We start from the raw sequence: 17,217 nt of genomic DNA, 5'->3' as shown, positions 1-17,217 counted from the left end.
TCTTTGATTTGACAGGCAAATATTGGTATATTGTCGTGTGATCTGATACCGCCACGTGGTGATCCGTTCCCGCTCGATCATTGACACGTGTGCCAAATACTTTATCATCGTGGGGTCGACCTTAGCTGGCTCTCATTTATTGGCTGATTTGCCCATAGATTCAGTTGTAATTGGCCAGAGCGATTATCCGCTGTGGTTGAACTCATGCACCAACAACAACTATCGATGGATATTGCTATTCTACTACTCTTACCCTATGAGAAAATATAATGAAAATAAATACTACTACTACACTTTTTGCTTCAATGTTTCTATCCATCTTGTTCTTACTTTTATATCCGTTCAACTATTAATAATCATCCACTTTTACTCGGGGCGTAGATTTTAAGAAATATGAAAGAAAAGTGGGTTGAAAATGGTAAATATGAATCCTAATTTTATATATAAATGTTAATTTTATAATAGAATACAAATAAAATGAGTTAGTGGAATCTGAGCCTTGTTACTATTTATAGTAGTAACAAATTGAAGTGGACAATTAATAAAGTACAAATACAAATGATAAAAGTGAATAATTAATAGGGGATGGAGGGAGTACCATTTTATTTTTAAAATTATAATTGTACCATGTTAGTGTGCCCAGTCATATTTGACCAATTTATCTCAAACGTGGGCAATGTGTATCATCTTTAGATCTCACCATATTAAAGTATGATCATAAATGCACTTCATGTTTCACCACAATTTTAGAGGTGCAAAGGATAAAACTTTTTCTTTGTTATATCAACTGTTTTTGCCTATTTTTATTATAGATCGGTTATTGTTTAATAATGTCGGTGTGTACCTATAATATTGCTAGTCAACGAGACTTTACTCATTTTGATTCACCCATAATAAAATTTAGAAAAGAAAACTGAAACCCACCTTAATTACCGTATGAATTTGTTAGGAGTTGCATTGACCACATATTCAGAATTATTTATTTATAGCGTAACAAATAATTTATAAAGACTAGGAGATATATCTACGTAACACTAGACATTATGTTTTCATCGAATGGTCATCGGTCGACAACGTCATAACGCAGAAACAATTTTATTCTTTAGTTCTTTTTCTCATCTCTCGTTCTTTAGGACATTCACAATGGGACGCCTTATGCACCGCCACGTCAGCATTTTATCCTCCTCTTATTCCACCTGCAGTGGGGCGGACTATAGCCCGCCCTAAGCGACGCCCTAAGCGACGCCCTAAGCATTTTTCTATTATTTGAATATTTAAATACTTCAAAATTTGGAAAACTAAAACTTCATTTCATTAAAATTCAAACATTACAATACGAAAAAAAAACTACAATTTCTCAATGGCGGCGGTTGCGGGTCCAAACTTCTTCAATCATGTCGGTCATGAGCTGAGTATGGTCTTGTTGGTTGCGCATTGAGGCCTGTCGCTCTAGAACCGCACCGAAGCCAGTCGGTAATCCTCGAGTGACCGGCGAGGTAGCCGTGCTGGAGCTAGATCCGGCTTCATCATCCACCCAATTGGTGACATGACCACGTTCTTGTTCGACTATCATGTTATGCATGATGATGCACGCATACATGACGTCGGCGATGACTTCCTTGTACCAGAAACGCGCCGGACCTTTCACGATTGCCCACCGCGATTGGAGCACCCCAAAAGCCCGCTCCACATCCTTCCGCGCGGACTCCTGCTTTGCCGCAAACAAGACTCTCCTCTCACTAATTGGGCAGCTGATCGTCTTCAAAAAAACAGGCCACCTAGGGTATATGCCATCGGCCAAGTAGTACCCCATATGATGTGTGCGGCCGTTGGAAGTGAACTGAATGGCCGGACCGCGACCCCTGCACTGATCGGCGAATAGGGTGGACGAGTTGAGGACGTTGATGTCGTTGTTCGACCCGGCTACACCAAAGTAGGCATGCCAGATCCAGAGGCGGTGGTCAGCGACGGCTACTAGGATCATCGTTGGGTGGCTGCCCTTGTAGCCACTAGTAAATTAGCCTCTCCAGGCCGTCGGGCAGTTCTTCCACTGCCCGGTGCATACAATCGATGCTTCCTAGCATCCCAGGGAAGTCGTGCACCGTTTCGTGCATCCGCATCAGCTCTGGCAATCGTCAGCGATCGGGCGTCGCAAATATGTGTCGCCAAAAGCCTCCACAACTAACTTACAAAAATTCTTCAGACATTTGCGGCCAGTTGTATCCCCGACGTGAAGGTACTCGTCGAACATATCCGCTGTTGTGCCGTAGGCCAACTGGCGGATCGCAACCGTGCACTTCTGCAACGGCGTAAGTCCGGGTCTGCCGATCCCGTCTTCCCGATACTAGAAGCAGTGGCGGAGCCACGGTGGGGCCAGGGGGGCCCTTGGGCCCCCCAGCCGTTTTAACGTTTAGTATATATAATATATATATATGCATCATTTATATTATCATTTGCTAGCCTAGATGGTGTGAATGTGAGTCATTCATTCAATAGATTCAAAGATCGATTCCTGCATGGTGCATTTAATGTTAAATTCATTTTTCAACTTTATTTTTAATTTTTAATTTTCTTGTTGATCTTCATCATATTCTTTAATATTGATTTTCTCCAATAGTATTTTTATTGATTTTCTCTCTAGAGAATTTCTATAAATAATTTAAATATGTATTCATAAAGAATGATATTAACAACTTAAGAATAGAAAATAATTCTATACATATGCAAATATATAATCTAATCCAAGTAAAATTAATATCAAATGCTACGCTCTTCAAACATATTTTTTTCAATTATCTATTTCTCAAGCGACTTTTTATATAGCTTATGTTCGAGTTGCTTCAAAACACTGAACATACTTAATAAATTTAAAACTCTCTCCGTTCATAAAAAAATCTCATTTTGTCATTTTGGGATGTTCATAAAAAATAGCTCCATTCATTTTCATCCCATACTTTACCTCTTTTTTCCTCATCTGTCTTACTTTGCCTATATTTTTATACATTTTCTCTCTCATTTTATCAATTTGTCATTAAAACTTGTGTCGTCTACAAATGAGCCTATTTTTTGCGGAGGCGGGGAGTAGCTGTTTGGGCCCCCCATCATTAACAGTCTGGCTCCGCCACTGACTAGAAGTACTCATCACGGGCCTCCAACGTGTGCACAATGCGGAGAAAAAGATCTCGGCTCATTCTAAAACGACGGTGAAAAATATTCGGGCCCCACCTTGGATTCTCGGCAAAATAATCTGCGAACAGACGTTCATGCGGTACGTCGTGCTCGCGGGGGACAAACGTCCGCCGTCGTATCGGGCGAGGGACCCGCGCCTCCGCCGCCGCCTACTCCCGCCGCATTTGTGCCAAGCATTCCGCCTTGGCTTCATTAACGGCATCGAACAAGGCTCGAGTCAAGGCCCGTCTGCAGCCATTTGATGTACTCAAATCGTAGTCGTTGGGATTCATTTTTGAGTCGATGAGAGAGAATAATTGAAGAGATGTGAAATTGGAGTGTGTGAAATGGTAGTGAATAGTAGAGTTTAAATAAGAAAAAAAAATTGAAAAAATTCAAAAAAAAATTCGAAACGCGTGCCCATCGTCCGCGTCGTCCACAGTGACGGGCGATGTGACGAACGATGGGTATCCTCCGCGCATCGTCCGCGGACGATGGTTAACCCATCGTCCGCGATGCTGCAGTGGCGGACGATGCGACGGACGATGCATCGTCCGCACCATTGCGAATGCCCTTATCCAGCTCACTGTCATCTCTTTTTCACCAATATTAAGTAAACAAAGTTATAATCATTCCATCTAAATTCACTTATTTCCTTAAAACATCCTAACAAATTTATCTACACCTATTTTTAATTTAATATAATGTGAAAATAAGTATAAAAAACTTTTTTAATAGACTTTTGTGAGATCACATAATTAAAAAATACTCCCTCAATAACTCAATATTGTAATATAAGTCTCGTTTTGCAAATAAGAGTCTCATTTCATTTATACTACTATCAAAGTTAATTATAATACTTTATTTTTCACTAATTCATTCGGCTCAGATTTCATTATAATACTAATATTCTCCGTCCCCGATTAATAGTCCCGATTGACTTCGGCACATTTTATCATTTTGGTCCGATTAAGAAATACTACCTCTGTCAATAAAATCACATTTTTTCATTTCAGTTCGTCCCACAATAAAAGTCACATTTCACTTTACCATAAATGTTAAGTAGGCATCACATTCTACTAACTTATTTCACTTCCATTTTATTATAAAACTAATTATATAAATGAGATCCATAGTTACTTCTTAAAATCCGCATTCACATAAATGTTACTGCTATTGTAAGATGAATTTAGTATATAAAGTAAAATTTGGTGAAAGAAAATAGTCAATCCGCATTCACATAAATGTTACTTCTATTGTAAGATGAATTTAGTATATAAAGTAAAATTTGGTGAAAGAAAATAGTGTAATGCGAATATTTTTTATAATAAATTTTGATTGAAATGTAAAATCTACTTATCATTTAATGAAAAAATGAACCGTAATCCTAATAACAAACGGATTAAAATGACAAACCAAGACTTATATTAATTGCACACGAAAGTAGCAAATGACACATAAACACACTAACATAGTGTGGAGGCGAGCGCATTAGATTAGAGGCTCGTGGAAGGTTAAATCGGGAAAGGTCGACATTTCATTCCTATTCACACAACATTTCCATTTTCCTCTGATTTGCACCACACACTAATTCACCAACACCCTCTCCCTATCTCTCTCTCTCTCTCTCTCTCACACACACACACACATATACACGCACTTATATATATCGCTGCTCGGAGCTTGCCTTCAGATGCAGCTTCCTCCGCCAGCTCCTTTCAACTTCCATTGCTGCTTCTCCGCCACATTCCCGCCGCCGATTCTCACTTCAATCCTCTTCAAAACCTTCGATTTTTCTAAATCCTCCTCCAATTTTCGTCGATCTACTGGTGAAGATCACCGTACTTCAGTAATGCACCTCTAATTTAACCATTTCCCCCCGATTTTCCGTCGTCTGGAGCAATTATCGAGTTGAATCTGCCAGCAATTTAATCAGACTTCCCCAATTTTGGTGCAAACTGTGCATAGACGAAGTGGTCAGGCGAATTGCAGTTTATCGAGAGAGAGAGGCGATTGGAAGGAATGTGTAGATTGAAGGACTGTGAAGAGAGCAAGCGGAGGCGGAAGTGGGGGATAATGGGGCTCAAAACGGCGGCGTTTGCTGGCGACAAGCTGGAGAAGCTGAGAAACAGCGGCGTCGTGTCGCGATCGAGGATGAAGCTTTGGATAATCCGAGCTACTACGTCGATTTTTCTGTGGACTTGCTTAGTTCAGCTGACGGCATTGAGCGAGACTCGGGGGCTTCGTGTTCTGAAGGGCTGGCCGTCTTGCTTCTCGCAGGAATCGGCGGCGGCGGCCGCCTTGGATGCTCAGTCGCATCTAGCGAGGGTTTTGCCTCCAAAGAGTGAGTGTCGGTTGTGTTTTATCTCGATTTGATGGAAAAGGGGACTCTGAATCTAGGGATTTTAATGGTGGATTTAATTGTTTTTTGTGTTTTCTATTTCTGTGTGGATGCGTTTGTTGATGAATTTGGAGCTTGATTGTGTTTTCTGCCATGGTGCATTGATTGCTGTGCCTCATTTATTGATTTTGTAGTTATGGTGGAGGTCGTTAATTTCAATGGATTTAGTTTCAGTAATTTATTTCCAGAGATGATGAACTGTTTTCTCCTTTCATCGGTGAATTGATTGTTGTTTGTGTGCTTTGATTGTCGCCTTCATGCTCATGAATTGAATCAGAAATCAGAATGCTTGCCACATGAACGAGTATCTTGTGCTGATCTATGATTCGAAAAACATGTGTTTCTGATAGGGGTTTACAAGAACAACGGGTACTTGATGGTTTCGTGCAACGGAGGGCTTAATCAAATGCGGGCTGCGGTGGGTAACGAACCTTGACATGATCGGAGATTGAACTCTACTGACCTCATTTAGGCATTTAGGTTCCTTCTACCTCGAATCTGTCTAACATCGACTTTTTTGCTTGCAGATATGCGACATGGTTGCCATTGCGAGATATCTAAATGTTACATTGGTGGTTCCTGAACTTGACAAGACTTCGTTCTGGAACGATCCTAGGTCCGTTTGCTTGCTGATGCACATGAATATCCATTCAGTTATTCTATAGCTGCTTATTTCGTTCACTGAGTCTTGAAAACATTCTTCGCCGGCCTAAATAGAGATGTTTTGAGTGCTTGCAGTGAGTTCGAAGACATATTTGATGTGGACCATTTCATTACATCCTTGAGAGATGAAGTTCGGATACTCAAGGAGCTGCCTCCGAGGGTCAAGAGGAGGGTCGAGCTGGGAATCATCTATACCATGCCCCCTGTTAGTTGGTCAGATATTTCGTACTATCACAATCAGGTCCGTGTTGCTCTTTGTTTTCTGCTCTTCCAGAGTACAAGTTTATTCATCTTTCCTTCTTCTTGCTTGCAGATTCTTCCACTGATCCAGAAATATAAAGTTGTCCATTTGAACAGAACAGATGCTCGGCTTGCCAATAACGATCAGCCTATGGACATTCAGAGGCTCCGTTGCAGAGTTAATTTTGGTGCTTTGAGGTTTACACCTCAGATAGAGGAACTGGGCAGAAAAGTCATTAAAATTCTTAGGCAAAATGGTCCATTCATCGTGCTCCACCTGAGATACGAGATGGACATGCTAGCCTTCTCTGGTTGTACACAGGGTTGTGGTGCGGACGAGGTGGAGGAACTAACACAAATGAGGTAATGATTTGGTACATACTTCATTATAGTATTGGAATACTGGTTGTGTCGTAACTAACTTGCATATTATTTTAAAGATACGCCTACCCGTGGTGGAAAGAGAAGGTTATAGATTCTGATATGAAAAGGAGAGAAGGTCTATGTCCTTTGACACCCGAAGAAACTGTCCTCACGTTACGGGCACTGGACATAGATCGTAATATCCAGATTTACATAGCTGCTGGGGAAATCTATCGAGGAGAAAGAAGACTTTCTAGTCTCAGAGCATCGTATCCAAATCTGGTGAGGAATACACCAGCTCTGTTATAAGCATTAGTTTTTGACTTGAATGGTTTGATGTATTCATCATCTCCTTTGTCTATATATAATAGGTGAGGAAGGAAACATTGTTGGACTCTTCCGACCTTAGGTATTTCCAGAATCACTCGTCTCAGATGGCGGCTCTTGATTATCTTGTTTCCCTGGAGAGTGATATCTTTGTTCCCACGTACGATGGAAATATGGCTAAAGTCGTTGAAGGACATCGCAGGTATCACCCGTGATCATTGTTTTTTATACGATGCCTATAGTTGAATATCTGTTGAACTCTTTGATGAGACTGTTGTGATTTTTTCGTTTGGGTATTAGACATCTTGGATACAAGAAGACCATTCTACTCGACAGAAAGCTGCTAGTCGAATTGATAGACAAGTATAACTCCGGGTCACTGAACTGGGATCAGTTTTCAACTGCTGTCAAAGACGCTCACGTTGAACGCATGGGAAACCCGACCAAGAGATTGGTGATTCCCGACCGACCTAAAGAAGAAGATTACTTCTACGCCAACCCCTACGAGTGTTTGGAAACGCAGAGTGAAGACGAACCACTAGAACTGACTAGTATTTGAAACCTTGACACGAATGAGCTGCTGTGTGATGGATCGAGAGCAGAGAAGATCAACCTCGAGAAGGCGGGTTTTGACTGGGAAGGGCACTTACAGAAAGGCCACAAGAGGGGGTTAGGGAAGTGCTGCTTGATGAAGTTGTTCTTTATATCCAACTCAATAATTGCAATTCTTGTATAGAGAAAATCTACCCTCTCATTTCAATGGGGTTTATATCGACTCCTCTGCATTTGTACACAAAGAGAAGCAAATATAGATTTGATTTTACTGCCAAACTCTCACCCCTCTTTCCCATTTCATTTTTCTCATAATTCTCTTATTCTTTTCAAGATCTTTCTTGACTTGTTATTTTGTAATGTAAAATTTTGCTATGTGTGGATGTTACATATTTTATACATTTAATTTTTGTGATCTGGGATCTTTTTTTTTTTTCCTTCCTGAAACACATCTATTTATTTTGATATTGTCTAGTTTGACTTATAATTTTAGTTCAAATGGTGTCAACATCATTTAGAGAATGTTGCTAAGATTCATCATGGAATTTCATCTAGCGAGTATGAGATCACATTTAATGTAAAACAATACAAAAAAGTCAGCTTGACATTTTCCAATTATTAAATTTGAATATTTTAGCAACAAAAAATGTCAAATGTCATCATAGTATTCAAGATCTTTTAAAAATTCTAAAGTGCATTATATTTATGTAGACATGTAAATACTATACTAGTATTAGGATATTATGATCATGCTACATAATTATTGAGCCTATAACTCTCAAGAGAATTCAAAAATATAGACACAATGTGTATACACTGAATAGTGAAGCTATTCCAATAAAATGCGTAGGTATAATTTAAAACATCAATACATTGTGCAATGTACATACATTGATTATGCACCATCTAAATATAATTAAGCAAAATATTTTATATTCGATTGGTGAGGACGACGATTTTTTAGAATAAAATAGAAAAAGAAAGGACAAATGGTTAAGGGGAGAAGTGCAATATCATGCTCATATAATTGTATATTGTTGCTAAATAATTGAGGATGATAGATTATAAAATTATTGGCCTTGTTTATCCGGTAATTAATGCTGATCAAAGTCTTCAGTTATTATTATTTGATAATTGGGCTCTATGACCTATATCCTTATCATGATTTGGCTTTTACAACTTGCAATAAAAAATTAAATTGTTTAAAAAACAGAATTTAAACCTATAATCAAGAATTAGTAAAATGAATTTTATCTAAATAAATTCATTCAAACAAGGTGGATGCGTGACGCCAAGTGGCGAAGATTTAAACGAGCAATAAAATCAAAATTTTTGTTTTAATTATCTCGACTAAATCCTTGCCATTTGTGATAAATTCGTATCACCAATAACATTTCTATACCTTCAAATATTCTTAAGAAATACTCCCTCCGTCCAACAATAGGAGTCCCATTTCTTATTGGTGCGGGTTTTAAGAAATGTTAAGAAAAGTGAGTGGAAGAAAGTTAGTGGAATAGGGGTCCCACTTGTATATATTAGTTTTAAATGATATGTGAGTGGAATGAGTTGGTGGAATGTGAGCCTCTTTACCATTTATAGTAATTATGAACCGGGACTCCTATTCGTGGACGGACCAAAATGGAAAAACGGGACTGCTATTCGCGGACGGAGGGAGTACTTATTACTTCAATAATCAAAATAGTGGACCACTCTACGATCAAATAAATTTGTGCAAATTAATTAAATAGGATAGTGTGTTTGTTCGAGAATTTAACTTGATCGATCCCAAGAAGAAAATGTTTTTGCTTGAAATTCAGTGTGGAAAATAATATAATTTGTATGATCCAAGAAATTAGCCTCGAGTATACAAATCATAATAAATTTCCATATAAATTTATGCAAAAAGATATGATATGATGATTAAATTAGGTTTAAGTAGAATGGTTGCTTTGGGAGTACACCAAAGTTGGATCAGAATTGAAAATCGTTACTAAACTAATTTAAAAATTGCGACAATTCGAATAAAGGAGAATAAATTAATGTTTTTTTACCTTCACTTCAAAGTAAAAAGGCTCCACCATTTTCCAATAATAATGCCTAGTTGTGTTTATTATAAAAAAAAATTATCCACGAGCTATATTCCATACTCAAATATGCATCAAAATAATGTAGTAATTTCATAAATATATAGGAATAATAGTGTTAATATTACATTTTGTCACATCGTTTTAACATTTTAACGAAAATATCACAATCATAGGACAAATGCCGAAGAAGTACCAATCGTTTCGCTTAAAAATGTCCCGCAAAAAAATTCCAAACGAATTTTCGACTTTACCAAAAGATTCGTGTTTCCATGGGTCCAACTACCACATGTCGAAGAATCAACAAATTTTATCAAATGTTTAAGGCTAAAATCTATAAACCCCTGTTGAGCTAAAACCCGAGCCACGTAAAAGTAAGACGTGTAATCACGTACAGAGAGAGTAATAACCAACCAAGACTTGAAATCCAAAAGTAGGGCTTCCTAATATCATAATGGAAGCCTCTTTCATATGATAAATAGAGTAGCATACAAATAGTAGTACATAAAAAAGACAACATTTTTGTGTGCTGAGATATGTGTATTAGTATATCCCAGATACTGGTGGAAAAACATGGAGAAAATAACAAAAAAACCCATGTACAATGGTTCCTGAATCAGGCATTACCGCTCTGTCGAAAACGGAACCCGAAAAAATGAACAAATACAACTACTAAAGAATAATACTATACCATTGCACCAGGCTTCAGCTAGTCCTTAGTTTCTTCGCAGCACGCCCTGGCTCCTTCCCGGTTGAAGAACGAGGCAAGGTGGCATCGGCTTCATCATCCTGCCATGATCTTGGTTTTATCAAGCTATTCGAGTTTTTATCAACAGGTAAGGAGAAGAAAAGAAAGCCGTCTACTACCTTGGAGACGAAGGTTGAAGAATGTGTGATGCTGTTTGCTTTCTTCCCCAGGTCGATTTGTACTGAGATGCTGGCCTGCGATAGGTCCACTCCGGATCTCTGTAACGCTTGCGTGAGAGTATTCAACAGCCTGGTATGTCGAACGTGCTAAGTTAGAGCAGGAAGTTTTAAAAAAATCGTTTCCACAAGACGTGCAGATCGAGAGTGCTCACTCACCCTTGGGAATAAACGCTAGAGATGTTGATCGTGCCACTTTCAATGGTCATGTCCTGTGGGGGCCATGTCATAGTTTTCTCCACACCGGATGCCTGTTTTGGTGAGATTGGGGAGGCTGGAACGCTTGTTGTCCTACTACCAAGAGTGAAGATGTTTGGGTTCATTGGCGAATGAAGTGTCGCGGGCTTTGATGTTGGTTCGGGAGGTTGAACCACTCTTTCTCTCAATGTAGTGGCAGTGCTCAAGTCTGAGTCTACTAGGTTTTGACCGCTAGTTGGCAGGCTGGGGGAGACGGCAGCTTTGCTGTCGTCGAATTTCTTGCCAAAAACTGACGCTGGAGCTGAATCAGTGCTTGTTCCTCGCGCACGTTCTACATAACCTTCGTTCCTCCGCTAAAAAGTTTAGAAAGTCAGCAATCAAGTAATTATGAAAAGCAAACACTGTAAACTTAGGAATGGCAATTGCTGTTAAAACACAGAATTATTAATATATAAACTTACCCATTGCATCATTTTGGATGGCTCATGATTCCAGATGTTATAGGAACTGTCATATCTGGTTACTTTCTCTTGTAGAAACTGAATGTACTCGATAACCTGTAAACGTAGTACACAACTTCAGTTTGAAAGTTGATGAATCCCATCTTGGTATAGACAAGATTTTTTTTCATCTGTGCGTACCTCTAAGAGGAACGATGCCTTATCTCTCTTCTGGTCACTATTAGGAATGATCTCTCTCAGTCTCTGAAATCTGCGGAGCACCAAAAACTATCTTAGAATGTAGGTTTTTAGAGATGCAGGATTGTTTTTGTGACAAACTTCTGATGAATATTTCTACTTTCCAAAAGGATTAAACATTTTATTCCAACAAATTCATAATATTTTTTTCTGCCTAATAGCATATAATAGTGCGTACTTCTCAAGAAATATGTTTGAGAATTCAAATTCCATTTAGTAACAAACTTGCAAACACACATCCTAGTTTCAGAAATAAGAACAGATATGGAATGGAACTGGAAATCCGTTAAGCAGAGATGTGATAAATTTTGTTAAAAATAAGTCTAATTTTAGGACATTAAGATAATAAGTTGTTATAATACTCTAGACGACGTGAATAGATTTCGTGAACTTGAATGGTGAGGGCTGAGAATTGAGAAACATGCCTGTCATTAATCTTGCTCCTCCTTCGCTGCTCTGTAGCTGAGTGTTTAGAGCGTGGCGTATTAGGCTTCTGATCTATAGTCTTTGCTTCAACTTTCACAGACATATTACCTGTAAAATATGAATATTATTATAATGCACACATTTAAATTAAATGAGAAAAACAAACCTTTCGAGTTGGGTGATGGCTCTTTCTTGATGGTGAACTCTTCTTCTTCTTCATCATCATCGTCTTCTTGGTCATTCTTAGCTGATGTCATTATCATATCCATGAAACTCTGGTTCTGCTGAGATGATGATGGCCTGAGAAGACACAATAAGGTCCAAATAATTTGAGTTAGTACTATAAATTACTGTAGTCATTTGATCGGAAAAAAATTGCTCGAAACAGTGATAGCCAGAGACTAGAAAGAAAAAAAAAGACAGACTGGAATAAAAAGTCACTGACTGCGAAGGTGAGAAAGAGCTGAAGTTTGCGGCGGCGTGCTTATGGTTAGAAGAGGACTGTGATGGCTTTTCGAGGAATGGCGCCCATTTCCCTCCAACCACATTAACGCCTGCTTCTGTTAATCATGTACAATACCAGCATCAGTAAAAATTTAAACTAGTGTGTTCACAGTGATCAAATAGAGTCCTATCTAATCTAAAATTGGTGAGTGCCAGGTACACCTACAATCATGGTGTAACAAAATGTAGAGAATATGAACAAAAATCTTTCCTTACATAAATCATGACATAAATTGGAAGCCCAATATCTATATGGACATGTCCATCTTGCACCAAGCTTGGATAACCTTAACTATGAAGCAACAAGTTCTCATCCCAAAGAAGGAACACAACGATTGCTATGAGCTAAACTAATGAGTAAGTACAAGTTGAAAAGTAGTCACTGAATCTGCATTTTAAGAACGTAACCAACCAAATGGAACTAAACATACCTCGCAGAATATGTCTTTCGGTAACACTATTCTCCTTCCCTGTCTTTCCCTTTTTAACTGCAGATTCATCCCATAGAGTGAAACTACCTCCTGAGTGAGAACTGCAGTTTGAGTTTTCGTCATTCCTGGTCGTATTACTCGGCTGAGTAAACAAGCCCCCTTCAGGTTTTAACACCGTTCGATTGAAATAAGAGATGCTGTACGTCCCAATGCCACCGGGAAGAAGATGCTCCCCCGAGGCCGGAGGTGGCGGCGCTGGAGGCCTATCGACAGCAGCCACCCCAGCTTTAATATCTTCTTTCGTCGTTGTCCCATGCTTCCCCACCCATTCCAACGGTTGCAAGAAGTCGTGCGTTTTAAGGTAGCCACCTACAGTTTCCGTATAAATAATTGAAAAGTATTAACCAGTATGATTCAAGTGCTGATGTTTTGGAATAATCAAGCTTCAATAGAAATGCATCCATGAAGCCTTGTAGATTACAAGATATTTACACATCTGCCATGCCTAGTCATGAATTCTTTCCTTTTCACACACACCCTTATTTCTAAATTCATTATTACACATTTTTATCATCTTTACTTGTTATACATTTCTGACGTGAAAGAGGAGATGGCATTAAAATAAATGCCCTTTCCATGGAAAGAAAAAACTGAAAAAAGTATAATGTTCACATCTTTAATTTATAACTAGATTATATCTTGGTACTTTCTGTCTACACATGAATACTAAGAGCTTTCATTAAAATTGAGTTATTACACTTTCTCTCTGTGATATTTAAGTCATCTTAGTTATAACTGCAGTAAAATCAAAACTGAATCCTTATCTGGGTCCATTAATGAGGTACAGTTTAAACTATACAGATCAAAATTCATGCCAACATAACTTTTTTTTAATAAAAATATAAATAAACCAGTTCGTGCTTAATAATCAACCCAATTCAACACACATACACATATCCTAGAAATAAATTTAATGAGAAAAAAAAAAATTGTGAAATTATGAATTGACGAAAATGGGAGGAAGATGAGCTCATCACTAAGCAAGTTCTAACCTGAGCCTTTTTGGATTTAGCAATGTCAGCCAATCCAAGGGATGGCCCACTCCTAAAGACAAATGCCCGGATCTAAAATGCGCCGATGGGGTCACGGGTGCATTTACTGCGCCACTCGTGGTTGCCCTCGCAATATAATTTTCTATTTTCTTTTCCCCACCAACAATATTAATCCCCTCTTTTTACCACTACCCCACCAATTTTTCACCTATTTTTTTCCGATTCCTTTTTCTCTTTACTTTTCCATTTCATATCTTTTTCTTCCTCCAATTAATTTCAATTTTAAACCACTCAACCTAGGTTTTGCCCATCATCATCAGCCTAAAAAAAGTAGTAGTAATATAATTAAGTTTGTAATTTACTCAAATATAAAGAAAATATACTGTTTGATAGTCAAATTTGGAAGATAAATTTGAATTGATAGAGAATGAATAAGATCGGACCGATTTGTATAATACGGAACGAGATTTATTTATTTAATTTTGAAGCTTTTTTCCTGAATTGATATGTCATAAAAAATCTACAGAGTTTTTGATGGCTTGAATCATAAATAACTGCAGCATGCAAAAAAGAAAAAAAATACGAAAATTCTCCATGGAAATTGAGATTGAAAATCGACGAAAAATAATGTATGTACCTTGCGAGGGAGACGGATCTTGTTGGCTATGTGCAGCTGATGACGAATACAGTGAGAGAAAATCATGAGTCGCCTTTCTTCCTGTTGGCGACAAAACTGAATCATCACATAAATCCCCAAAATATAAACAATCACACTAACCAATCCAATTCCGCCCACAATTTCAGCCACGAATTCGCAATTTTACCTTCAGTTCCAATCGGCAATTCCATGTATACTTTTCCGTCGCACAAAATTCGAGCTCCGAATCAGATCCGCCGAAGATCGGAGGCGCATTCGCCGCTTCTCTCTCCACAAATCTTCTCAGCTCCAATTCAGATGAACATCATCAGCATGACCTCCACCGAATCTGCAGCTGGACACAATTTCAACTGAATCACACGCAATTCAGCTCAAAACAATGAAAAATCAGCAAAAAAGGAGGCGGTGAGCTTGAATCGAGATTCATTCACGCACAATTCAGCTCCGGATTCTCGAAAACAGTGGTTTTAAGCGGGATCGGTGGTAGGTCCAGCTCGGATCAAACACAATTCCCTAACAAAAGCAGGCACAGGGAGTTTTTAGAGAGAGAGAGATGGATATGGATTTGCGTTTCTCTCTCTAAAACTTTCTCATCTGTAGATGGAGAAGTCTCCTTGTTTTATTATACACATTTCACACACAAACACACATATAAATATTTATATATATGTGTGTGTGAGCAGAAAATGGTGGTGGGGCTTTTTAGTGCTTCGTCTTCGTTTTTGTATTTTGGGAATAAACGGCGTTTACTTAACGGCGTTGCGGCGGTGTGAACGGCGTTTGGCGGATTATTTAATTAACAATTTCTATTGGGAAATGGAGTTTTGTAAGGGATTTTGTTGATCCCGATTTACCTTTGTTTCCTGATTAAATAAATCATGTTGGAGTTTGAGCCATATTAATGGAGGAAAAATTTTACTAACAAATTTATCCTATTTCCTTTTAATTTAGTTTCAATTCCACTTCTTGTCAGTGCCTTTCATATTAAATCCAAAGATCTGACAATAGTTTAAGAATTAACAACTCATAATTATTACTTAATCCTATGATTTTAATTCAGAATCTAGTTTTCGAAATTCAAGTACTTGTCTTATCTAATCTTATGTACCATTCATTTGTCTTCCAACTTAAAATAAATCCAATTTCAGATCTCTCTCTCTTTTCGTTGATGTTATATTTCAAAAAGTTATCTACCATTTTACTACAATATTTGAATCAGTAATTGGGGGATACATGGAATTAAATTATCATGACTTTTATTGAACATTTTCTCAATATTCTCTCCGTCCGCCATTAGAAGTCTCATTTACTGACAGCACGGGTTTTAAAAAATGTTAAGAAAAGTGAGTGAAAAAAAGTTAGTGGACGAGTCACACTTGTATATATTAGTTTTAAATGAAATGTGAACGAAATGAATTAGTGGAAGGTGAGACCCTATTACCACTTATGATAAAAGTGAACCGGGACTCCTACTTACAGACGGACTAAAATAGAAAAACAGGACTCCTAATCGCGGACAGATAGAATATTAATTATTATACCTAATTCACCTAGTCCAACAATATTCAGTTGATTCATTCCTATTTAATTTAGCAAATTGGTCACTCTAATTCAATTAGATTAATAAGTTAGAATTTCATTTTTCAATTTAAAAATAAATAATTAATCAAAACAAAAAATGCAACTATGTGTGCGAGGGAGCAAAATATAGAAGGAATATTTTGGTAGGAAAGAAGAATAGTCACGTGTTGCCTCCTTCCTTTTTCTCTACACCGGAATAGGCGGGGCCTCCATCACCCACGTGCTCCCCTCTCTTCTCTATCTTTTTTATCTACCTTTTGCATCTATAGATATAAAGACACATCCCAAAATTTGACTAGGCTTCCCATTAATGTATGTGTGGTAAATTGGTGATAAATGAATCCAAATAAATTTTGAACAAAAGTCAAACAATAATAAGGATAGGTCATAATACCATATGCAACATTGTGTAAGAGCATCCCCGGGGGACGGACATCCCATAGTCTTCCCGACGGATTTCCCAAAAACATCCCATGCCACGTCATAAGGACCTCCCATAACCTTTCCAGCACTGCCACGTCATAAGGACTTCCCACTCCACAGTGGCGGACATCCCATAGCCTTCCCGCAATAAAAGAATTTCACAAATTCACCAAATTAAAAATTTACGGAATTAAAATTTCACCACGAGTACGGAAAAAATACGACCTGTATATATAGATTTAAAAAAATAAAAAAATGGGAAGTCCGCGCGTCGCCGCAATGGCGGACGTCGCGGCGGACGTCCGCACGCCCTTCCTGCGAAGGCCGCACCCTTCCCGTGTCCGCACGGGACATCCGTATCCGCCCTCCGTCGCCCCAATGCTGGACTTCCCGCACGCCCTTCCACGAAGGCTCTCCGAAGTCCGCCGGGACATCCGGCGTTGAGGATGCTCTAAAGTAGCATCGGTGACATAACGTTGCAGAATCTTTTATATAGTGTGTGATTTATTTGTTTTTGTAAAGTA

At 38.4% G+C, this 17,217-nt stretch overlaps 3 protein-coding genes across 4 annotated transcripts; 1 reads left to right on the top strand and 2 right to left on the bottom strand.

Moving 5' to 3' along the window:
- Positions 1 to 1,357: 1,357 nt before the first annotated feature.
- LOC125209967 lies at positions 1,358 to 1,813 on the bottom strand. The gene has a single exon (XM_048109544.1). The coding sequence runs from the start codon at positions 1,811 to 1,813 to the stop codon at positions 1,358 to 1,360; it is 456 nt and encodes a 151-aa protein (XP_047965501.1).
- Positions 1,814 to 4,743: 2,930 nt separating this feature from the next.
- Positions 4,744 to 8,131, top strand: LOC125216299 (rhamnogalacturonan I rhamnosyltransferase 1-like). Its single transcript, XM_048117977.1, has 8 exons — positions 4,744 to 5,512; positions 5,920 to 5,987; positions 6,097 to 6,185; positions 6,308 to 6,473; positions 6,546 to 6,835; positions 6,913 to 7,117; positions 7,207 to 7,364; positions 7,463 to 8,131. Exons 1-8 carry the CDS (start codon positions 5,191 to 5,193, stop codon positions 7,719 to 7,721), a joined length of 1,557 nt encoding a protein of 518 aa, XP_047973934.1. The 5' UTR covers positions 4,744 to 5,190; the 3' UTR covers positions 7,722 to 8,131.
- A 2,087-nt stretch (positions 8,132 to 10,218) lies between these two features.
- On the bottom strand, positions 10,219 to 15,341 carry LOC125209007 (transcription factor BIM1-like). Of its 2 annotated transcripts, none has more exons than XM_048108576.1 (12): positions 15,125 to 15,341; positions 14,856 to 15,023; positions 14,669 to 14,749; positions 12,980 to 13,348; positions 12,490 to 12,604; positions 12,211 to 12,344; positions 12,044 to 12,152; positions 11,562 to 11,631; positions 11,382 to 11,477; positions 10,882 to 11,273; positions 10,666 to 10,795; positions 10,219 to 10,587 (listed from the first exon to the last, which is right to left on the bottom strand). In XM_048108576.1, the coding sequence occupies exons 2-12, from the start codon at positions 14,878 to 14,880 to the stop codon at positions 10,504 to 10,506; spliced, it is 1,605 nt and encodes a 534-aa protein (XP_047964533.1). In that variant the 5' UTR covers positions 14,881 to 15,023; positions 15,125 to 15,341; the 3' UTR covers positions 10,219 to 10,503. The 2 variants fall into 2 exon arrangements, with proteins under 2 accessions (XP_047964533.1, XP_047964534.1); XM_048108577.1 differs by having other exon boundaries at positions 14,856 to 15,017.
- Positions 15,342 to 17,217: the final 1,876 nt, after the last annotated feature.

Source organism: Salvia hispanica, chromosome 3, assembly GCF_023119035.1.
Source record: "Salvia hispanica cultivar TCC Black 2014 chromosome 3, UniMelb_Shisp_WGS_1.0, whole genome shotgun sequence".
Lineage (NCBI taxonomy): Eukaryota > Viridiplantae > Streptophyta > Magnoliopsida > Lamiales > Lamiaceae > Salvia > Salvia hispanica.
This window is presented reverse-complemented; position numbering and strand designations above follow the sequence as displayed.